General features: G+C 43.3%; 2 protein-coding genes across 5 annotated transcripts in view; one reads left to right on the top strand and one right to left on the bottom strand.

Moving 5' to 3' along the window:
- The window catches only part of LOC139557118 (adenylate cyclase type 6-like), a 51994-nt gene extending 42339 nt beyond the window's left edge, over window positions 1–9655 (top strand). Inside the window, exons 10-23 of the mRNA XM_071371496.1 lie at window positions 416–544; window positions 841–869; window positions 1066–1213; window positions 1342–1439; window positions 1610–1697; window positions 1793–1909; window positions 2002–2160; window positions 2332–2507; window positions 2608–2661; window positions 2810–2942; window positions 3054–3317; window positions 3514–3718; window positions 3940–4064; window positions 4408–9655. Of these exons, the coding sequence (XP_071227597.1) occupies window positions 416–544; window positions 841–869; window positions 1066–1213; window positions 1342–1439; window positions 1610–1697; window positions 1793–1909; window positions 2002–2160; window positions 2332–2507; window positions 2608–2661; window positions 2810–2942; window positions 3054–3317; window positions 3514–3718; window positions 3940–4064; window positions 4408–4536 (1854 nt within the window). The 3' untranslated portion in view covers window positions 4537–9655. The remainder of the gene's footprint in view (window positions 1–415; window positions 545–840; window positions 870–1065; window positions 1214–1341; window positions 1440–1609; window positions 1698–1792; window positions 1910–2001; window positions 2161–2331; window positions 2508–2607; window positions 2662–2809; window positions 2943–3053; window positions 3318–3513; window positions 3719–3939; window positions 4065–4407) is intronic.
- A 671-nt stretch (window positions 9656–10326) lies between these two features.
- LOC139557119 (sperm microtubule inner protein 11) lies at window positions 10327–12110 on the bottom strand. 4 transcript variants are annotated; one of them, XM_071371499.1, is made up of 4 exons: window positions 11868–12110; window positions 11144–11362; window positions 10915–11053; window positions 10327–10819 (listed from the first exon to the last, which is right to left on the bottom strand). In XM_071371499.1, the coding sequence occupies exons 1-4, from the start codon at window positions 12001–12003 to the stop codon at window positions 10771–10773; spliced, it is 543 nt and encodes a 180-aa protein (XP_071227600.1). In that variant the 5' UTR covers window positions 12004–12110; the 3' UTR covers window positions 10327–10770. The 4 variants fall into 4 exon arrangements, with proteins under 4 accessions (XP_071227600.1, XP_071227598.1, XP_071227599.1 ...); XM_071371497.1 differs by having other exon boundaries at window positions 11144–11347; window positions 11868–12109; XM_071371498.1 differs by having other exon boundaries at window positions 11144–11329; window positions 11868–12108.
- Between the last annotated feature and the right edge of the window lie 12534 nt (window positions 12111–24644).

The raw sequence follows: 24644 nt of genomic DNA, 5'->3' as shown, positions 1-24644 counted from the left end.
TACCGCTATGGACCGAAAGTGACGATGTAGCAGGTTATGACAACTAGCGCAACTGGTTAGGAGAATTAACATAGCTGGTTAGGAGAATTAGGTTAAGGTTAGGACAAGGGTTAGGGTTAGCTAAAATGTTACAGTTGTCCCCGACGCGACTTGAACATTCATCTTTTGGTCCATAGCTGTACTCGTATTTAGCCACAACCATTATACAGGACACTAGAGATCAGTAATGTTTCTTACCCATTCCAATCAACTTTACATTTCCACCAGGGTTAGAGACTCTTGGGGATGCCTTAAAAAGTGGGCAGGAATAACCTTTATATGTTCTATGTTGGTTTGCACCCCTTTAATCCACACCAGGGTTTCACCGGATCAATTTGTCCAACCTCTCTCTCTGTCTGTGCTTTCCTATGTGTAGAAAGACGAGAAGGCCATGATGGCCAAGATGCAGAGGACGCGGTCCAACTCCAACGAGGGCCTGATGCCTCGCTGGGTGCCCGACACAAGGTTCTCCAGGACCAAGGACTCCAAAGTCTTCAGACAGATGGTGAGACGAGGCCTCTCTCTCGGCTTATCTGTACCTCTCCTGCTTCTACTTGTAGTCTTTCAATCGTCTCACCCATTAATGTCACCTCTCCTGAGAGAGCTCTGTGTCCCACTAGTCTCTCCATTATGTTGCTCTGTGTCTACCAATTGTCTCTGCTGTCTCTCCTCTCCTGTCTCCTGAGGGCCAGCTGTATCTCTCACAGCCAGGGTTTTATCTATTGCCTAATCCCTCTGTTCTACATCTCTCCTCTGGGTTTTTGTATGTTGGTTAATCCTAATTTTCTTTCTCTTTCTCAGGGGATTGATGAGTCATCCAGCAAAGACAAGTGAGTGGTTATTGCTCTGAGGATTTTTGGGATACACACACATACCGTCACCTATATACACACCCAGGTAGACAGGCTCACGCGCCAAGATACACTTTCACGTACTCTAAAGGTCTTACCATTTTACCTATCTCTTCTCTCCCTCGCTCGCTCTCTCCCGCCGCTCCTCCTCCCTCGCTACTCTCCCCCTTTCCAGCCGTGGTGCACAGGAGGCAATGAACCCCGAGGATGAGGTGGATGAGTTTCTGGGGCGAGCCATCGACGCCCGCAGCATCGACCAGCTGAGGAAGGACCACGTCAAGAAGTTCCTGCTCACCTTCCAGACCTCCAGCTTGGAAAAAAAGGTCTGTCTGCCTCTGGGCTTTATTTAGTTTATCCCTGGAGTATTATGTCGTCCCTATCCACAGTCAAAGGCTACTGATGCTTTTTGCTGAGTCCGTTTTAAATGGGTTTTGATCTGTCTCTCTGGTAGTATTCGAAGAAGGTGGACGATCGCTTTGGGGGTTACGTAGCTTGTACTCTCCTGGTCTTCTGTTTCATCTCCTTCATCCAGATTGTCATATTTCCACAGTGAGTGACACACACACACACACACACACACACACACACACACACACACACACACACACACACACACACACACACACACACACACACACACACACACACACACACACACACACACACACTCACACGCGTACACGTTTCTGAGTCCTCCGTCTGTGTGTCTCCTCCTGCAGCACCCCGGTCATGCTAGGGGTCTACATCAGTATCTTCATCATCCTCACCAACATCCTCTTCATCTGTGCCATATATTCCTGCGTTAAGGTAGGAACCTCAATAACACACACATTACCTAGTGTACACACCCACGTGCATTCCGGACACTAAACTTTCTTTCCTTTATTCCTCCTCTCTTGCAGCTGTTTCCAGCTGCGATGCAGACAGTGTCAAAGAAGATAGTCCAGTCTCGTACCAACAGCACTCTGATGGGGGTGTTCACCATCATCCTCGTCTTCATCTCTGCCTTTGTCAACATGGTGAGACTAAACAGATTGACACACACGCACACGCACACACACACAAACACACACACAAATGAACATGTTTGTGTGTGTCTCCTCTGTTGTAGTTTGCCTGTGACACAGAGAGCTTAGTGGTCTGTATCTCCCGGGAGCTGAACATCTCTGTTGCCATGGTGACGCCATGTCTCATCCGCAACCTGTCTGTGTCTGTAGACGGGGGTCTAGAGATCTGTCCCGGCCAGGGCCCCTCATGCCCCTTCCCAGAGGTGAGTGGGTGTGTCACTGATGTCAGGTATGCCGATTGGAAAAACAATGTTTTTCACGTCTTTATATGGACCAGAAAATACCTTTATGTTCTTCGTAATAACAGATCAATCTGATCATCAATCAATGAAGATTAAAAGTTGACAGATTCTCTCTGTCCTTCTCTCCCTCAGTATTTCAGCTACAGTGTGCTGCTGACCCTGCTGGCGTGTTCAGTGTTCCTACAGATCAGCAGTATAGGGAAGCTGGCCCTCATGCTGCTCATCCAGCTCACCTTCCTGCTGCTGGTGGAGTGGCCACAGGTGGCGCTGTTCGACAACGCTGACCTCTTTGTCACCTCCAATGCCCTGTGAGTACAGGGGCTGCGTTCAGGAGGGCACAACGTGGTCGTACATGTTTCCTTTTGAAAGTGGATTTGACTAAACCCTTTTCTTGTCTTTCACCTCCAGTGATTTCAATGAAACTATTCAATGGTCCAGTTTCAATGAAACTACAGATGAGTGGTACGTTTTGGATTCAAAAGCTTTTCTGAAACCGTTGTTTTAGATCTGTGTAGGGATGTGTGTATGACCCAGTTTCTCTTTCTCTGACTCACTCCGTCTTTCTGTGGTTTGGTTTGTGTCTTTCTTTTCCTCTTCCGTCTCTCTGCAGCCCATTCAGTGAGACCAAAGTTTCCCTGAGGGTCATGACTCCTGTGATTCTCACTGTGTTTGTGCTGGCGCTCTACCTCCACGCCCAGCAGGTGGAGTCCACGTCACGCCTCGACTTCCTCTGGAAACTACAGGTACCATGAGCCTACAGGGGAGCACTCCTCTTCCTTGACTACAGCAGAACAGTGTAGTGTAAGATGTCCTCCCACCTATCTTAACATTGCTCCCTCACGTCCTCATTCCAGGCCACAGAAGAGAAGGAGGAGATGGAGGAGCTGCAGGCGTACAACCGCCGCCTCCTCCACAACATCCTGCCCAAGGACGTGGCCGCTCACTTCCTGGCGCGAGAGCGAAGGAACGACGAGCTCTACTACCAGTCCTGTGAGTGTGTGGCCGTCATGTTCGCCTCCATCTCCAACTTCTCTGAGTTCTACGTGGAGCTGGAAGCCAACAACGAGGGAGTGGAGTGTCTCCGGCTGCTCAACGAGATCATCGCCGACTTTGACGAGGTAAAGAGGGAGCGCAGAGGAGAGGATAGGAGAGGGTAGTCTATGGGATTTTGGACGCTGAGTATCATTGTTAATTCAGTGTCTTTTGCCCTTTGGTGAATTTTCAGTACCATCATATTTGGCCTCATGCATTTAAACAGGATACTTTTTTTGGTCTGTCTCGAACCTGAGCCTGTGTGTGTTGTCCTGCTCTAAGATCATCAGTGAGGAGAAGTTCCGTCAGCTGGAGAAGATCAAGACCATCGGCAGCACCTACATGGCCGCCTCGGGTCTCAACGACTCCACCTACGACCGTAAGGGTCGCTCCCACATCACAGCTCTGGCCGACTACGCCATGAGACTGAGGGAGCAGATGAAGTACATCAACGAGCATTCCTTCAACAACTTCCAGATGAAGATAGGTGAGGGGAAACAGTCTGAAAAAGCGAAACAAAGCTTCAAACAAGCTAGGTGAGGTTGAAGTTCACATGGACCTCTGAAACAGACAGGAGTTGAGTGGGATCGAAACCGGTATGGCAGACCAAAGAGAGAGTTGGTTGACAGTAAATGGAGTAGAATATAGTTGGATGCATGAGTTTGGTATGAATAACCGCTATGTTTATAACCGGCTCTCTTTTCTCAGGTCTGAACATTGGGCCAGTGGTGGCAGGGGTGATTGGAGCACGGAAGCCACAGTACGATATCTGGGGGAACACGGTCAACGTGGCCAGTCGCATGGACAGCACAGGAGTCCCCGACCGCATTCAGGTGTGAAGGATGTCAATCAGTTAACACTCAGTAGCTCATACTCAGTTCATAATGTTTTTTGCATTAAGATCCCCATTAGACGACGCCAATGGCGACAGCTAGTCTTACTGGGGTCCGACACATAATAACAAATACATTACAGACAAAATGCTTTACAATTTACATACATTTAAAATCATTAAACACGTAGTGTGCTTGTGTGTGCATCTATCAGATACATATACATGTGAGTACATACACACAACAAGTAGGTCACATGGGCATAGTGCAATTTCTTTTCTCACCTGGCATTTTAGCCAACAATTTTTTATTTCTGTTATTCATTTTTCCACTCTCTCCTCAGGTGACCACGGACCTCCACCAGGTGCTTTCAGATATAGGATACGTTCTGGAGTGTCGTGGGGTCGTTAAGGTCAAGGGTAAAGGGGAAATGACGACCTACTTCCTGAATGATGGACCGCCCAATAGTTAGCAGCCGTGGCAGCGCTAGCCGGGACCATTCCCACTGCAAGGACACGGCAGCACTACTGAGGGAGGACTCGCACCGCGAGCTAGCGGCTAACAACTAGCGACGCCATCACTTGAAACCCGAGAAAAGACTGTGAGACTCCAGGACTTGAGAAGGAAAGTGTTCTTGTGTGGCAGCCATGTTTTAGAAGGACGAGTGTTTTTCTCATGTCTAGCCTCTATTTCAGGCTACTTGAACGTTGCAAAGTTTGTCTATTTAAAACAACGCCTTTAGCCTGTGTCAAAAGAGGGAAAAAGCTGTACATACGGCTACCTTTTTTATTTTCTTCATTTTGTGTGATTTTTTTTTTCAGTCATTTTTTATTTCAGGATAATTATGAAACAGGTACTCATGTTTTATTTCTGGGTGACTTATTTATTTTAATCTTTATGTTTTGTGCAAAAAGTCCTTTATGAAAAAGTGTGAATACATACGTGCACAAATATCCAGTTTATTACAAGTGTGTATGTACATGCATATTTGTGTGTGTAAAATTGAGAAGGAAAATATTGACCAAAGACCAAAGTATTTACAAAAAACAAGGCAAGACTTGTCTGTTGTGTTCTCGCAGAAGTCTGCCATTATCACTAACTCAATCTGTTGCACGGCAATACCTTCAGTCTTTGTACTTCAGCGCTGTCAAAGGCTATTTCTCAGTATGGGAAAAATGTGTAACAACTTTAATTTTGAGGTCAAGCACAGTTTATCATCGATGACATCTGTAGGATTACTCTGCCCCCATCTCTAAAACATGTAATTCGATAGTAAAAAGTGGCTTGGAAGCCTTTTTTAAGTCCGGGGGAGAAGGTTCAACAAAATGAGAGGAAATAGCAGTTCCACCCAGGACGATGGTCCCCCTCCTCCTAAACCCTTGTCAGATTGGTTCCCCGCTCCATGGCTCAGTCCAGCTATAACAGCTCAGAGCTTGGGCACCCAAGGCACAGCTGTATACGTCATGGCCATAAAGGCATATACGGTCAACTGCGCCATCCCTTTCAAAGAGGTATGTTTTCTGTGCAAATGGAGATGAAAGGACTCAAAACTAAAAAAAAGATGTCCCAGAACCATCGAGGCGAAAACCTGGGCATTAGATGCAGTGGTGCATATAATACAGTCGTGGCCAAAAGTTTTGAGAATGACACAAATATTAATTTCCACAAAGTTTCCTGCTTCCGTGTCTTTAGATATTTATGGCAGATGTTACTATGGAATACTGAAGTATAATTACAAGCATTTCATAAGTGTCAAAGGCTTCTATTGACAATTACAGGAAGTTGATGCAAAGAGTCAATATTTGCAGTGTTGACCCTTCTTTTTCAAGGCCTCTGCAATACGCCCTGGCATGCTGTCAATTAACTTCTGGGCCACATCCTGACTGATGGCAGCCCATTCTTGCATAATCAATGCTTGGAGTTTGTCCACCCACCTCTTGAGGATTGACCACAAGTTCTCAATGGGATTAAGGTCTGGGGAGTTTCCTGGCCATTGACACAAAATATCGATGTTTTGTTTCCCAAGCCACTTAGTTATCACTTTTGCCTTATGGCAAGGTGCTCCATCATGCTGGAAAAGGCATTGTTCATCACCAAACTGTACCTGGATGGTTGGGAGAAGTTGCTCTCGGAGGATGTGTTGGTACCATTCTTTATTCATGGCTGTGTTCTTAGGCAAAATTGTGAGTGAGCCCACTCCCTTGGCTGAGAAGCAACCCCACACATGAATGGTCTCAGGATGCTTTACTGTTGGCATGACACAGGACTGATGGTAGCGCTCACCTTGTCTTCTCCGGACAAGCTTTTTTCCGGATGCCCCAAACAATCGGAAAGGGGATTAATCAGAGACAATGACTTTACCCCAGTCCTCAGCAGTCCAATCCCTGTACCTTTTGCAGAATATCAGTCTCTCCCTGATGTTTTTCCTGGAGAGGAGTGGCTTCTTTGCTGCCGTTCTTGACACCAGGCCAACCTCCAAAAGTCTTCGCCTCACTGTGCGTGCAGATGCACTCACACCTGCCTGCTGCCATTCCTGAGCAAGCTCTGTACTGGTGGTGCCCCGATCCCGCAGCTGTATCAACTTTAGGAGACGGTCCTGGCGCTTGCTGGACTTTCTTGTTAGCCCTGAAGTCTTCTTCACAACAATTGAACCGCTCTCCTTGAAGTTCTTGATGATCCAATAAATGGTTGATTTAGGTGCAATCTTACTGGCAGCAATATCCTTGCCTGTGAAGCCCTTTTTGTGAAAAGCAATGATGACGGCACGTGTTTCCTTGCAGGTAACCATGATCGACAGAGGAAGAACAATGATTCCAAGCACCACCCTCCTTTTGAAGCTTCCAGTCTGTTATTCGAACTCAATCAGCATGACAGAGTGATCTCCAGCCTTGTCCTCGTCAACACTCACACCTGTGTTAACGAGAGAATCACTGACATGATGTCAGCTGGTCCTTTTGGGGCAGGGCTGAAATGCAGTGGAAATGTTTTTTGGGGATTCAGTTCATTTGCATGGCAAAGAGGGACTTTGCAATTCATCTGATCACTCTTCATAACATTCTGGAGTATATGCAAATTGCCATCATACAAACTGAGGCAGCAGGCTTTGTGAAAATTAATATTTGTGTCATTATCAAAACTTTTAGCCACGACTGTATAGTGCATTCAGAAAGTATTCAGACTCCTTCACTTTTTCCACATTTTGTTACATTACAGCCTTATTCTAAAATGTATTGAATACATAAAAATCCTCATCAATCTACACACAATCCCTCATAATGGCAAATTTCATAATTATAAAAAACAGAAATACAGAAATAAGTATTCAGACCCTTTGCTATGGACTTGATTGGAGTCCACCTGTTTTTCAGCGACCGGGACTGGGAGACTAGTCAGGATCGCTGGAAAGATGAACGGAGCAAAGTACAGAGAGATCTTGATGAAAACCTGCTCCAGAGTGCTCAGGACCTCAGACTGGGGTGAAGGTTCACCTTCCAACAGGACAATGGCCCTAAAAAACACAGCCAAGACAACGCTCGAGTGGCTTCGGGACAAGTCTCTGAATGTCCTTGAGTGGCCCAGCCAGAGCCCGGACTTGAACCCGATTAAACATCTCTGGAGAGACCTGAAAGTAGCTGTGCAGCGACACTCCCCATCCAACCTGACAGAGCTTGAGAGGATCTGCAGAGAAGAATGGGAGAAACTCCTCAAATACAGGTGTGCCAAGCTTGTAGGGTCATACCAAAGAAGACTCAAGGATGTAATCGCTGCCAAAGGTGCTTCAACAAAGTACTGATTAAAGGGTCTGAATATTTATGTCAATGTGATATTTGTTGTTGTTGTTGTAATACATTTAAAAAATATATATAAAACCTGTATTTGCTTTGTCATTATGGGGTATTGTGTGTAGATTGATGAGGAAAATAATTATTACTGAATACTGTGCTTTGTCATCTTGAAGGCCCATAACTATTTTCACTGTGAGGTTTTAATAATACGACAAACTGCTTTCTTGCCAAACTTAACTTCTCTAAAGCATGTCTGATTATATTATCCTCTTTTCATTTTTCATGTTGTTTTAACATTGGGTATCTTGTATCTTATTATGATTAGAATTATGATTTATTATGCTTATTATGATATTTCCATTCCAACGATAAGGATCAAAGAGCAGAACGCTTTCTTTTAAAATGCCAGACGTAAGCTCAAGCTCATTGGCACCAACTGATCAACTGCAGCCAACTCACTCAGCGCTGTTTCCTCACCACCCTACAGTATTCAAACACTGGCTCTAGACCTGCTGACACATACCCATTAGCTGTCGCTTTGGCATCAAACCCCAAGTGGTGCATATTCCCCAATCACGAAGGACTGAAGCGTTTACACGCAGATAAACAAATTATACACTGTACCTTTTTATTGAGCAAACACTGCTTCAAGACTCAACTCAATCAGGTTGTGAGCTGATCCCCTTCCTATCGGACTTCAGGGCAGAGAGACGGGACACAATCAGCAGTATTTCCTACTTGAACTCTGCCTTAATTGAACAAGCCACTGGAGAATACAGTGTGAGCAGGAGCTGTGCCTGATTGCCACATCTGAGTTTCACAGTATGTTATACAGAGAGTGAGGGAGAGAAAGAGAGGGAAGGGTAGAGAGAGAGCCTGTGAAAGCTAATATAAATCATTTACTGACCTTAGCATTGACACAACACTGACTTCATTTTGTTCATTTTGACTTCACGTTTCCTCAAAACACCCCAGTCACCGTTCCTCTCTCTACCCAGTTCCCGCTCAGCCCAGTCAAAACTGTTCGCTGCTCTGGCACCCCAATGGTGGAACAAACTCCCTCATGACGCCAGGTCAGCGGAGTCAATCACCACCTTCCGGAGACACCTGAAACCCCACCTCTTTAAGGAATACCTAGGATAGGATAAAGTAATCCTTCTAACCCCCCCCCCCCCTTAAAAGAGTTAGATGCACTATTGTAAAGTGGTTGTTCCACTGGATATCATAAGGTGAATGCACCAATTTGTAAGTCGCTCTGGATAAGAGCGTCTGCTAAATGACTTAAATGTAAATGTAAATGTACCCTACTTAACTATGGCAACTACAGTAACAGTTGATCATGTTCGTACCAAAGCAAGCTAATGCTGCCTCATGCTATTGGTCCCTCCCAGTGCAGTGATATTTGGCCTTGAGCGTGTGGGACCGCCAGGCAACAGTAAAGGTCATGGGGTCGATAGATGACATAGGTGACCAACTAAGAGTGATGCACATAGAAATATAATACATAGAATGGATGTGGTAAGTAAGATGATGCACGTTGTGTCCATTCTATTTCTATGGGCTGTCCTGTCTTTGGGTTGGGTGGAAGTTGATTGTTGACTCTTGGGATGTTTTTAGGGGACGGGAGGAAGAGGGTTGTCCCAGTACTACTGAAACTGTGTTTTGTTCAGGCCTAATGAACCCTTTTCGAACCTTTTCCTTTTTGTTAGTTTGTTTTCTACCCCTGAGTTGAAGGACAAGAGTTGAGGACATTGACAAAGAGAAAAAGAACAGTTCCCCTTGAATAAAAAAAAAAACTAAAATCAATGGCTGTTTTGATTCGTTTTATGTGGTATTAGTGCAGCTTTCTTTACCTGCTGTCAAAACTGGGATCACCATTGGCTGATTGTCATTGAGCAGATGTTGACCAATGAAAGCCTTAGAGGATGTTGAGAGCAAGCAGCCACAGATACCCACAAACTGTGATACATGAGAGGATTCATAGCTTTGTTCCTCCATGCACTATCATGAAGGAGTTACAGTGCCAAACATACAGAAACTTGGTAGCTACAGCCACATCCTCTGCATTTTTAAAGGCCACCATTGAGATGGGTGCGTGTGTTGACTGACTCACTCAATGGCCCTGTAATCGGAAACAGCGTCGCTCCTCAGGTAGAGTGGCTCTCTCCCAGATCATGACATTTACACGTGCATATCGGAAAGGGACTAGCAAGTTAAAGCACACTGCATACGAGACAACAGGGACGGATACTACTACATGAGGGAGGAGTTAGGATAGGGTAAAGATACTGAATGTCTGAAGGCCAGTTAAGCTGCCAAAAGTGTACCGACAGAGAGTAAAAAATGTCTTCTGCCTAATAATGATCCAGTAATATAAAAAAAAACATATCTGGATATTCCTTTGACCTCATATGTTGTAATAATGATACTGTAATGTTAGCTTATTTAGAAAAAAGTTTTAAAGATAACACAAGGAAAACGTTTAGTTATAATTTTATTGCTTTACTTAATGTACTGAAATTATGCAAAATACAAGCTTTACCAAAAATACAAACACACTATCAAATATTTGGCAGCTAGACACTATTTAGTAACAATATACCTGATCCCAGATATTCAGTTACTATCCCAAAGGTCTCCTGAATGGTCTTACTGAGTGACAGTAGCTAATTACTGAAACAAAAAACTCTCTATTCTTTCCTTGTGGGTATTACCATTTTATTCCTCTGGAGGGAGGTAACAGCTCAATTGTACCAGTTGAAAGGCAGACGTCAATTGACAACATGATACAGTAGCTCCCAAAAAAATTGCATGCTATGACGAAAGTGGCTGTTTATCAAAAGCAGAAAAGTCCTTACAGTTCAACAGTCCCAAAGGGTCTTGGGATCGTGTGCATGCTTGTCTTACTGCAGGATAGGAAATCAAAATAAGCTGAACTCCCGGTCCGTCATTGACATCTCTTTCACAAACCTGAGGAAAAACAGTAGGTAGAGTGAGAACAGGCCACTGACACATCTGACTTCAAGAAACAAATTGTAAAGCTAAAAGTCAGACATGACACTCACTTCGTCATCTCACTGTTCTTGCGGGGGAATCGTCTGACTTGGGTCCAGCGTTCCTGCGTATTTCCTTGGCCTCCATTGGGCATCCACCATCCACACTGCTGGCTGTCTGTCAGGGGCACTGAGTACAGCTGGTTCGGGGCTAGGGAAGAGAGAGCCCATGTCAGTCAATACTGATCCCAGGGATGATAAGTGTATTCAATTAATGCAAAAAGAAGTCACATAAACTGACATCTGGGTGTCTGAACCCGTTTGAGCATCTCTCTGTATCGCTCCTGGCTCCCCTGGTGTATGTCTGGGCTGAAGGGAGGTGGCTGGTTGTAGATGCTGCAGGTATCAGTGCATTTTGGGGGTCCCCTCTGGGCTTGTATAGGGGGCAGTCTTGACTGTTTGGTAGAGCTCCTTAAATCAACCTCATCTGTAAAGGTCAGGGAGTCTGGCGTGCTTTTACCTTCAAATTATTATCCATGCCAGCACAGATTAACTAACACAGTTATGAAAAAAAGCTTATCACAATTTACAGACTGACAAATGTGGAATTATTTAGCTTGTTATAATAATTGAACATTTAGCTAAAATGTTGCTATTTAGAAATAATAACCAAGTAAGGTAAAAAAAAAAAAAAATGCAGATGCACAGTTTGGTAACAGAATTACGGTACAATGCCCCTCAATTGTATTCTGTTACTACATTTATCTGCACAGTTCTTCCGGTAAATGTGTTTTTGTAAAAATGTCTTTGGAAATTGTTAAAAGTAATCCTTGTGCATAGTAGAGTTATAATGTTTGTTAAACTTTGAAATCAATGTTTTTTGTTTGGTATGGCTACATTTTAAAGTGAAACGTCTGAATCTCAGCGTAATTCCGTTACTATGGAATTGCCCAAACCAAAGGCTCTTAGCTAAGTAGCTAGCTAACGTTAACGTAGATAGAATTAACAAAGCACTTGTCACTCACCGCGGTGGGAAGCAGACGCTCGTGGATTCACTAGCATCTTGTCTCCGATGGGATTTTGATAGCCCAAATTTGTTATCCCGAAGAAAGCCATAAAGTACCGTGGCCAGCAACAGTCTGAAGCTGTCCAGGATAGCATAAAAACGTGGGCAAGGCAAGCAAGCGCTCTGTAAATAAATCACAATGTGTTCTGTTTTACACGGAACCATGGTAACAAGTGCCACCCATCAGTTGGACTTCCGGCTATCAGTGGGTGGAGCCGGGGTTAGCGCTATTTTGAATCCTTGGTACGTCCCTAAACCCAACCAGTCTACAGGATCGGTGAGTCCCCCGCGGGACAGCTGAGCTAACGTAAGCTAATGTGATAAGTGTAACCAACGTCACATAGCCCCCCAGAAGAAACGCACACGGACACCCACACTTCAGGTTGACTCTGTTTTGATCTGCAGTAAAATATATAAAACAGTGATGACAGGTATTGACAGGATGGTCACAGCCACATGTTCACTACTCTCAGAATATCTCTCAGACTCAATCCACAAAGTGATCGTATAGTATACATGCGTTGTGTTAATTGTTTGTTTTTTTAAATGCAGAAAAGCATACCTGCAGTAAAAGATATCAAACAGTGATGACAGGCATTGACAGGACGGTCACAGCCACACGTTCACTGGTTAGGTAGGACACAATATATATTTTAGATATGAGCAAAAGTAATGTTACATGCCCTCAATGTCAAGTGATATTAAGCCATAAATACAGAGCACCAGCAGAACCCTTTTTATATAAACCTTTTAAGGTTGTAAGAAAATCACATTCGCTATTGACTTTGAGATATATGAACCCATTTTCCAAAGACAGTTTTAAACAGTTTTTATATACAGAGGAAGGAGACATGAACCTGCTCTCAGACTATCTCTCTCAGACTGAGGAGCAGGCAGACCAACTTCCCAAATAAGGGAGAAGCACTCAAAACCCACTAGTTGTTCTTTCAAAGAAAATAATACAAAAATGGTAAGTTCGAAGACCTCTCGTATGCCAACCTTACTACAATGGCAGCAAATATAATAATATTCTTATGGATTCAACAACACATAATGAAAGGAAACTTTATTTATATCACACCTTTTCCTGATGTGAATGGTTTCACCCACTACTCTACCCGCGAACTGCGGCGTTCTTCGATATCTACATTGCGGGTGAGGTTGATGGAAACTCTTCATTTTCACTTTGTCACATGAGCATGAGGTTGTAAGTAACAAGACATTTACAGTAGCTATTACAGTGAAAGAATACCATGCTATTGTTTGAGTAGAGTGCACTGTTATGAACTTGAAAATGTATTAAGAACACAATTAGGCACATTTGGGCAATCTTGACAAAATTTTGAACATAAATGCAATGGTTCATTGGATCAGTCTAAAACTTTGCACATACACAGCTTCCATCTAGTGGCCAAAATCTACATTGCTCCTGGGCTGGAATAATACATTATGGCCTTTGTCTTGCATTTCAAAGATGATGGTACAAAAAAATGCATGTTATTTTCTTTGTATTATCTTTTACCAGATCTAATCTGTTATATTCTCCTACAATAATTGAACATTTCCACAAACTTCAAAGTGTTTCCTTTCAAATGGTATCAAGAATATGCATATCCTTGCTTTAGGTCCTGAGCTACAGACAGTTAGATTTGGGTATGTCATTATAGGCAAAAATTGAAAAGGGGCGGATCCTTAATAGGTTTTAACCAACCCTACCCTTACATAAACCTTACATTAACCGTCCCAAGTATCCCATTTAGACTTTGCCGTGGAGCCTTGGCGAAGAAGCAGGGGTCTGTTCAAAAGGTTGAGACGTTACAAAACGTTCAGATATAATTGCATTTTGACAGATGCTCTTCTTGCTCCGTTATTGAAAAAAATCGAACAATGTGCTTGAGACAAAAGGTGAGCAGGGAAGATGGAACAACAGGCACATTAAGAACGATGATATGGTGAGAAGTCCATGATGATGATGACGATGATGATGATGATTTTTATTCGGATCCCCATTAGCTGGGGCGGCAGGTAGCCTAGTGGTTAGAGGGTTGGGCCAGTAACTGAAAGGTTGCAAGATCAAATCCATGAGCTGACAAGTTTAATAATCTGAACAACCCACTGTACCTAGGTTGTCATTCTAAATAAGAGTTTGTTCTTAACTGACTTGCCTAGTTAAATAAAATAATCTGTTGAAGAAGCAGCAGTGTAGAACATGACAAAATACTGAACGCTAATGGACAAGAACAGCAACACAAATTTAAACTAAGACCACAATGACTAAGGAAACATATTACTATTTTAAAAAAGAAGGAGAAAATAAAGAAAAAAAATCAACATTGTGTTCTATTTTCCAGTTTAACATCTTATTTCAAATAATGCATGTACTGTGTTTATTGTAGGCACTGTGACAAATGTTCTTTATAGTGGTTCAGAAGGCACACAATAAATAGACCAAATGTTTCCAACTAGGCCCCTTTTTTCTCAATTTCCGCCTGAATGACATGCCCAAAGTAAACTGCCTGTTGCTCTGGCCCTGAACCCAGGATATGCATATAATTGGTACCATTGGAAAGAAAACACTTTGAAGTTTGTAGAAATGTTTAAATAATGTAGGTGAATATAACACAATAGATATGGAAGGAGAAAACCCAAAGAAAAACCAACCGGAATTTTTGTTTTTTGAGAAACCATGCTCTTACAATGGAAAGTATAGGGGCATACTTAATTCTAGCTCCCAGGGTGCAATTCCTATAGATTCCACAGGGTGTCAGCAGTCTATGTTCAAGGTTTCAGGCTTGTAACTTCCAAAACGAATAAGAAATATCAGTTTTAGTACAGGGACACAGTCTTGGAAATTCGTGTTTGGGCGCGTCATGAAGACAAGACGCACCTGCTAAAATCGGTTTCCTATTGAACATACTTCTGTCCGCAAGAAATATTATAGTTTGATTACATTTCAGGGTATCTGAGGAGTAAATAGAAACGTATTTTGACTTGTTGAAACAAAGTTTAGTGGTAGATTTTCAGATTCCTTTCTCTGCATGTTGAACGAGTGGATTACTCAAATCGATGGCGCCAACTAAACATACTTTTTGGGATATAAAGAAGGATTTTATCTAACAATGTTATATCTGGGACCCTTTGGATGACAAAAAAAGAGTAAGATTTTTAGACAGTAACGAATATTTAATCGCTATTTGTGAATTTATGAAACCTGTGCCGTGGAAAAATATTTTGTGGGGCGCCGTCCTCAAACAATTGCATGGCATGCTTTCGATGTAATAGCTACTGTAAATCGGACGGTGCAGTTAGATTAACAAGAATTTAAGCTTTCAACCAATATAAGACACTTGTATGTACCTAAATGTTTAATATCCATAATATTTATGATTATTTATTTGAATTGCGCGCCCTCCAGTTTCACCGGAAGTTGTCCTGCTAGCGGGACGCCTAGCCCTAAGAAGATTTATCGTGGTTCAGAAGGCACACAATAAATAGACAACAAATGTTTCCAATACAAACTTGGTGCATAATGGGACATTTGGGTCTCTTTTCCTACAATAATGCTGTTAGACACACTGGCTTTATGTCTGTAAAGAAATCAGTGTCTTCAGACTCTGCGCAATATTATGACTGGCATGCATTCCTTTACCTGTTTTTCTTACAGTAAACATATTTGTTCCAGCTATTTTTGTGTACTGAGACATGACGTCGTAGCCTAATCCTCTGTTATGTAGAGATATGAGTGAGATGGCTCTGGACTCCAGTTCAGCATAAGTAAGTCTTAAGGTTAGTGCTTCGGAGATTATTTTTATTGTTTGGTAAATGGGTGTGGTCAGAGGTGCCGTGTCAAACATGGGCTTCCAGATCGGTGGTCCCCTGCCCCCTCCCTCAGAGCCTGGGACTAACCCCCCTGACCAACGCTGTCTACCTGGGTTCTACACCACAAAAATACTACTGCCGGATGATTCTAGCACAGATTGTGGTACGTAAGGTGTTATAAGCCTGACTGAAAGTGGCAGACTGTTCTGGCCTTAAATGGCCTTACTGAAGAGCTCAGTGACTTTCAATGTGGCACCGTTATAGGATGCCATCTTTCCAACAAGTCTGCCCTGTTAGAGCTGCCCTGGTCAACTGTAAGTGCTGTTATTGTGAAGTGGAAACAACGGCTCAGCCACGAAGGGGTAGACCACACAAGTTCACAGAACGAGTGCTGAAACGCGGAGCGTGTACAAATCGTCTGTCCTTGGTTGCAACACTCACTACTGAGTTCCAAACTGGCTCTGAAAGCAACCTCAGCACAAGAACTGTTCGTCGGGATCTTCATGAAATGGGTTTTCATGGCCCAGCAGCCACACACAAGCCTAAGATCACCATGCACAATGCCAAGTGTCTGCTGGAGTGGTGTAAAGCTCGCCGCCATTGGACTCTGGAGTATTCTCTGGACTCTGGAGTATTCTCTGGAGTGATGAATCACGCTTCACCATCTGGCAGTACAACGGAGGAATCTGGGTTTGGCGGATGTCAGGAGAACGCTACCTGCCCCAATGTATAGTGCCAACTGTAAAGTTTGGTGGATGAGGAATAATGGTCTGGGGCTGTTTTTGGGAGAGCCCTTTCCTGTTTCAGCATGACAATGCCCCAGTGCACAAAGCGAGGTCCATACAGATATGGTTTGTCGAGATCGGTGTGGAAGAACTTGACTCTCCTTGACAGAGCCCTGACCTCAACCACATCGAACACCTTTGGGATAAATTGGAACGCCGACTGCGAGTCAGGCCTAATCGCCCAACATCAGTGATCGACCTCACTAATACTCGTGTGGCTGAATAGAAGCAAGTCCCTGCAGCAATGTTCCAACATCTAGTGGAAAGCCTTCCCAGAAGAGTGAAGGCTGTTATAGCAGCAAAGGGGGGACCAACTCCATATTAATGCCCATGATTTTGGAATTCGATTTTCAATGAGCAGGTGTCCACAGACGTTTCCACAATAACAGCACTTACAGTTGACTGGGGAAGCTCTAGCAGGGCAGAAATTTGACGAACTGACTTGTTGGAAAGATGGCATCCTAGGACGGAGCCACGTTGAAAGTCACTGAGCTCCTCGGCAGGCCATTCTACAGCCAATATTTGTCTATGGAGATTGCATGGCTGTGTGCTCAATTTGATACACCTGTCAGCAACGGGTGTGGCTGATATAGCCGAATCCACTAATTTGAACCGGTGTACACATACTTCTGCATATATAGTGTATGTGTCTCTTTTTCGTATCCCTTGTTGGGTGAGTGTTTCAATGGCTGACTGGAACCAGCTAGGATAGTAGAGGAGCCCACTGCCGTGGTCAGCCCTGAGATTTGCCATCGTTAACCTTGCCCATAATAGTAGAAACTTCGACAGGAGCCTGGCCTTCAGTTGGGAGCAGATCCATGAGGAAGACAAGAAGCAACGCAAGAATGAAACATCCTGTCAGGGACTTTTACACAAACACACACACACACACGTTTGGTGAAGTGATGTCATACTTAACATAAATATACTATCTCCACTTAGGATTCCTGCCTTTGCCGGTGGTCTGTTCTCTATTTCTAAGACTTACTTTGAGTACATTGGGACCTACGATGACAAGATGGAGATCTGGGGAGGTGAGAATGTGGAGATGTCCTTCGGGGTAAGTTATGCAGAATGTGGATGGGCAGGAAGTACCTCAACAATTATGTTGGCCTGACTGATGTTCTTCTTCTTTGGTATCATGGCATTCGCACATTTAAAAAACAAATTGCACCACCAACTAACCATGCACCTATAGGTCACTATCCCATTCTACTTGACCCTAACAGATCCTACACCAGGCCGACGGCCTGGGAGGACAGGACTCTTTCGTTCAATAAATCTTGTAACTCTTCTGCAGTAAATTCTCATACACCCAAGTACTTCTCTGCAGCTGCCACCACAACAACTATTTTCTGTGATTTACATTCCATTTCTGTGGTGCAGTTAATAACCATGGCAATGAATGCTAAGGAGCCAACCTTACTGAAACACACATTTGTATCACTGTGTATTGGCCTAGGCCTACTACTCACCCTTGACCCATCATCCTCTACTCTCTTTACTGTCTCAGCATATGGCACCTGCTGTTCTACTCTGACCCTGGCAACCTTACCGTCTCTCTCACACCGGACACTTCTGATCCCCAGCAGCATGGGCACCCCCACAATTGACACACCACCAATACTACACATTCCTTTGTCCCATTCCTTCCTGCACACTTCTCACATCTCGGAATCTCCCTCCTACACACCGCTGCAACATGAGCATAAGCTTTGCATCTGAAACACCTTAGTGGGTGACTGCTTCAAAACTCAAAAGGACAGACAGTGTCTTCTCAGCTTCACCACGCTCGCCACCGGATCTGCGTCGCACCAAACCGTGGGTGTCACAGACACAGGGAATCTAAAATGTCAGTTGCTCCACGTCAACACTTAACGAGAGCAAAGCAAGTCACAGGTCTTGTCCCGAGTCCCGTGATGCAGAGGGCCAGCTCCCTCTGGGCGGAGAAAATACATACAAATTCACTTCGAGCTACTTTCACCGATTTAACAGTACCCAAATTATTTTTCTACCCATCCTGATACTACAAAAGGCAGGGATCCACTTTTTAAAAAAATGTCACTCCCACTGGGCCAGATTCATCCTTTGCATGAACATCGGAGGTCTTCACCACACCTGCCACCGCAGGTAATTAATCCTTGTTCTCGTCAGGTTAAATTTCTGTGCCATCAGAGACAGCAGAATATGGTTTGTACTTGGAGCCATTCTTCCTCAACACACATCTTCCCTCTACACTCGGCTCTTCTCCTTCTTCCTCGCTGTCCGTAACCACGTCTATACGTTTACCTGAGGAAGTTGGGAGGACATCTGGAGATCATCGCCTGCTCAGTAGTGGGAAATATCTTCCGCAGTAAGAGCCCTCACACCTTCCCCAAAGGCACATCGGTGATCGCACACAACCAGGTGCACCTAGTCGACGTCTGGAAGGACGACTACAAGCAGATCTTCCACAGGAACAAGAGGGCTGCCACCATAGCCAAAAGAGGTTGGGAATTGGAATTGGGAGGTTGTGAACTGGCATTGTGGTGCCAGAACAACAACCGATACCCTCAATGTCAGCTAAACAAAGGAGTTGATTGTTGACTTCAGGAAGCAGAGGAGGGAACATGCCCAATCCACATCAATCGGACTGCAGTGGAGAAAGTCAGTAGTTTTAAGTTCCTTTGTGTCCACAACACCGATGACTTGACATGGACCAACAACAACACCACTCTTGTCAAGAGGGTGCAACACCACCTTTAACGTCCTAAACCGTCTGAAGAAATTCCCACCCATCCAGGACATCTACTTGAAACGGTGCCTGGGGAAGTCCTGCAGCGTCATCAAAAACCCCACACACCCCAGCCATGAGCTGTTCACTCCTTTACCGTCGGAGTATCAGGTCTGACACCAACAGGCTCAGAGACAGTTTCTATCTACAAGCCATCAGACTGTATCGGAGCATGAGGTCTGACACCAACAGGCTCAGAGACAGTTTCTATCTACAAGCCATCAGACTGGGGAACACAAACTGGACCGACCACCTGCACTGATTGTCCACACCGTTGCACTCAATCACACATATAAACATTCATGCTACACACACATCACAATTACTGCTACCAGACTCTTATTAACTATTGTTCATACTGCACAATTTAAACACTTGCAAGCCCAATCCAAATACATGTGTAAATATTGTACTATAAATTGTGCCTGCCTGTATATATGCCATTTAGCAGACACTTTTATACAAAGCGACTTATAGTAATGCATGCATATATTTTACGTATGGGTGGCCCCGGAAATCGAACCCACTACCGTTACAAGCACCATGCTCTATCAATTGAGCTAAGTATTATACTTATGCTAAAATGTTTATTCTATTCTACTCAGCCATTTACTTTATGTTTGTATTTGTATACTTTATTATTTCTTGTTGTTGCATTGTCGAGAAGGAACCTGCAGGTAAGCAGTTCGTTGGACCGTATATACCATATGTATCTTGTAAAGATGACTAATAAAACTTGAAACTTGAATAGTGTGTCCTCACAAACCTTTTTACACATGACAATTGGGGGTCTAGGTTCTGTTCTCACACTGTTGCACATATCGCTCAGCTGATTAAAGTGTGGTATTGCACTATATCCTGCACTCTTAGAAAAAAAGGTGCTTTCTTGAACCTAAAAGGGTTCTTTGGCTGTCCCCATAGGAAAACTCTTTCATTAACCTGTTTGGTTCCATGCAGAACCATTTTGGTTCCAGGTAAAACTGTTTTGGGTTCCATGTAAAAACCCTTTCCACAGAGGATTCTCCTTGGAACCCAAAATATTTATCCTATGGGGACAGCCAAAGAACCCTTTCGGAACACTTTTTTCTAAGAGTGTGCATTATTGTTCACATAATGGAAAAATTTGAGCATTGGGCCAGTAACCGAAAGGTTTGAATACCTGAGTCGTCAAGGGGAAAAATCTGTTGCTGTGTCCTTGAGCAAGGCACTTAAAGGGCAATTCTGCGACTTTACAACCTCATCTTCAGCACCAAACCAGTGTCTACTTATGTGAAAACAGTGCATTTCTATAATCTGTGGGTAAAAATACAAGACAAAAAAGGTCATAAACAAATCCTTCTCTGTGACATTACAGGGTAGGCTTGAAAGCAAAGAAACAGCCATTTTCAAAACCTGCAACGGGTTTCTAGCCCAAGGGAGGGTACTTTCTTGCTCACCCCGAATCTCATGGTGTTTGAAAATCACTGTTTTGAAAAAAATCACTTAACTTTTGATGATGTCATATGGTAGAACTATATAACTATACAGTGAGGGAAAAAAGTATTTGATCCCCTGCTGATTTTGTACGTTTGCCCACTGACAAAGATATTATCAGTCTATAATTTTAATGGTAGGTTTATTTGAACAGTGAGAGACAGAATAACAACAAAAATATCCAGAAAAATGCATGTCAAAAATGTTATAAATTGATTTGCATTTTAATGAGGGAAATAAGTATTTGACCCCTTCTCAATCAAAAAGATTTCTGGCTCCCAGGTGTCTTTCATACAGGTAACGAACGGAGATTAGGAGCACACTCTTAAAGGGAGTGCTCCTAATCTCAGTTTCTTACCTGTATAAAAGATACCTGTCCACAGAAGCAATCAATCAATCAGATTCCAAACTCTCCACCATGGCCAAGACCAAAGAGCTCTCCAAGGATGTCAGGGACAAGATTGTAGACCTACACAAGGCTGGAATGGGCTACAAGACCATCGCCAAGCAGCTTGGTGAGAAGGTGACAACAGTTTCTGTGATTATTCGCAAATGGAAGAAACACAAAAGACCTGTCAATCTCCCTCAGCCTGGGGCTCCATGCAAGATCTCACCTCGTGAAGTTGCAATGATCATGAGAACGGTGAGGAATCAGCCCAGAACTACACAGGAGGATCTTGTCAATGATCTCAAGGCAGCTGGGACCATAGTCATCAAGAAAACAATTGGTAACACACTATGCCGTGAAGGACTGAAATCCTGCAGCGCCCGCAAGGTCCCCCTGCTCAAGAAAGCACATATACATGCCCGTCTGAAGTTTGCCAATGAACATCTGAATGATTCAGAGGACAACTGGGTGAACGTGTTGTGGTCAGATGAGACCAAAATTGAGTTCTTTGGCATCAACCCAACTTGCCGTGTTTGGAGGAGGAGGAATGCTGCCTATGACCCCAAGAAACCATCCCCACCGTCAAACATGGAGGTGGAAACATTATGCTTTGGGGGTGTTTTTCTGCTAAAGGGACAGGACAGCTTCACCGCATCAAAGGGACGATGGACGGGGCCATGTACCGTCAAATCTTGGGTGAAAACCTCCTTCCCTCAGCCAGGGTATTGAAAATGGGTCGTGGATGGGTATTCCAGCATGACAATGACCCAAAACACACGGCCAAGGCAACAAAGGAGTGGCTCAAGAAGAAGCACATTAAGGTCCTGGAGTGGCCTAGCCAGTATCCAGACCTTAATCCCATAGAAAATCTGTGGAGGGAGCTGAAGGTTCGAGTTGCCAAACGTCAGCCTCAAAACCTTAATGACTTGAAGAAGATCTGCAAAGAGGAGTGGGACAAAATCCCTCCTGAGATGTGTGCAAACCTGGTGGCCAACTGCAAGAAACGTCTGACCTCTGTGATTGCCAACAAGGGTTTTGCCACCAAGTACTAAGTCATGTTTTGCAGAGGGGTCAAATACTTATTTCCCTCATTAAAATGCAAATCAATTCATAACATTTTTGACATGCGTTTTTCTGGATTTTTTTGTTGATATTCTGTCTCTCACTGTTCAAATAAACCTACCATTAAAATTATAGACTGATCATTTCTTTGTCAGTGGGCAAACGTACAAAATCAGCAGGGGATCAAATACTTTTTTCCCTCACTGTATATATATTTTTTTTTTCTCGAGAAATGTGCTATTTCACATATGTTGACACTCGTATTGTGCTGGAGATAATGAAAATGACGATGAAAAGTGGTGGAATTGCCCTTTAACTCTAATTTGCACTATGGCTGACCCTGTAAAAAACAACAAATTTCACTGCAGCTATCTGGTGTATGTAACAAAAAATAAATAAAAAATGACACAGCAATCTTTGCTTTATTTTTCTTCTTCCTGTTCGCTCAGAACAAATATGGTGACATCTCAGAAAGCCTCAAACTTAAAGAGAAGCTAAGCTGCAAAAATGTCACATGGTACTTGCACAATGTTTATGTTCAATTTATTTCACTTTCATTAGAAATTGGATTGTCAGTTTATAATTACTCATCTACTTTTTTTAATCAATATTCTACCAAAAAGCTATTTTATCAGCTCAATAACTCTGGCTCTAAGACTTGCCTGGATGTGGGAGAAAATAATAAGGGTGGGAAACCAGTTATCTTACACATGCCACATGTCACATGTCACGACTTCCGCCAAAGTTGGTGCCTCTCCTTGCTCGGGCTGCGTTCGGCGGTCGACGTCACCGGCTTTCTAGCTGCCACCGATCTACGTTTCTTTTTCTATGTTGTTCTGTCTTGATTGTACATACCTGGTTCCCATTACGTTGTAATTTATTCCCTATTTAACCCTCTGGTTCCCACATGGTTTTGTGCGTGTTTGTTCTTTGTTTAGTGTTTAAGACTTCTGTGAGCTGGTGTGTTGGTCCCTGCGTGTAAATCATTGTTTCTTTTCGAGTAAAGTACGTCTTTTACTCAGTTATGTGTCCTGCGCCTGACTCCGTCCTAACCGCTGCACACTGACACTTGACACCACAACATTGGAGGAAACCAGGTACTTTAGTCTAAATCATGTACAATATACAGAGCCATATCTGTGCAGGTTCCATATAATTGCCACACAGTATTTTTTCCCAAACATAACATTTGTGTGTGTAGTATTTTGAGTACACATCCCACTAAACTGTGTCTGCATGCGACCCCTGGGGCAGCGCTGGTTGTCACTGAACTCTCGCGCCTGTAGGGATTAGAAATGCGGTGGACCCTGCGCAAGTGTGGCATTTCACACCTGTACGTAACCATGACATTCTAAACTGTCAAGAAATATTTGATTAGGGTTAGTCTATTTCACAGTTACACAATGATAATAAATACATCTCTTCACTGTTCTGGAAGTCTTACTGTGGGTCTCGTACATGGGTTTGTTCCATATACAATATTTGGAGACCATTTGGAAGTCATTTTCTCCTCTCCAGGACAAAACACTGATTGTTGTCTTGTATTGCAGCACAAGAACGTTAACTACTTTACAGTGTACACATGCTGTTACACATAGCTTGGCTATATTCATGCTGCACTGTTTCTTTAGGAGGAAAGTGCAGAACAGAGTATTGTGGTCACTTGCAGTGCACAATAGCCTTTTATTCTGCTCAACATTATTCTAATTACATTGTATGTGTTTGTGTATGGTGTTCTCTCCTGAATAATCCCTCTTCCGGGCAAATGCTTGACAGTAGACCGAGATAGTGGTGATGAATAGCTGTGACTCAGCCAGCTGAGCAATGGGATCCATGGAGGAAGGTGGACATCTCCATTATGCATTACATTTGGGAGCCCCTGCACTTTTTTGATTACAACACATGAATTTATGAAATATGGCACACTGCCCAGTTTGAATTAATGTTTTGTATTATTTATTTATTAAAAGGAGAAGCTGAAAATGTTGAGGCTTTTGAAGATCTTTTGTAGAGGACCCCAATTAGAGGAATTTGTGAACATTTCTGTTTTGGCACTAGTGCTTTGTACACTTCAAAATACACATTTGAATTTGTGAAATTCTTTACAATTCACCATCCCAAACTACATTTGTTTTCCTTCAAGTTTTTTTGTGTACTGTGTGTGGTATATATTGTAGCTATCCTCGCTATGTTACAATTACTACCAAGTGGGTTAACCCGATTTGCACAATGCATAGGGTGCTTGCTTTTTTCACACCAGCGACGCGGATTCGCTTCCCTTAACCGCCGTCTCTACAATATCATGAAGAATTAAATCAAGCATACGCATATACGTCGTTCTAATAATCCCATCTGAAATTAAGTATTTTCAGATAATGGACTACGGACATCTTCCATACCAGATTATGACCTGTTGACCTTTAGTACTTAGAATTT

The sequence above is a fragment of the Salvelinus alpinus genome, chromosome 28, assembly GCF_045679555.1.
Source record: "Salvelinus alpinus chromosome 28, SLU_Salpinus.1, whole genome shotgun sequence".
Classification (NCBI taxonomy): Eukaryota; Metazoa; Chordata; class Actinopteri; order Salmoniformes; family Salmonidae; genus Salvelinus; species Salvelinus alpinus.
This window is presented reverse-complemented; position numbering and strand designations above follow the sequence as displayed.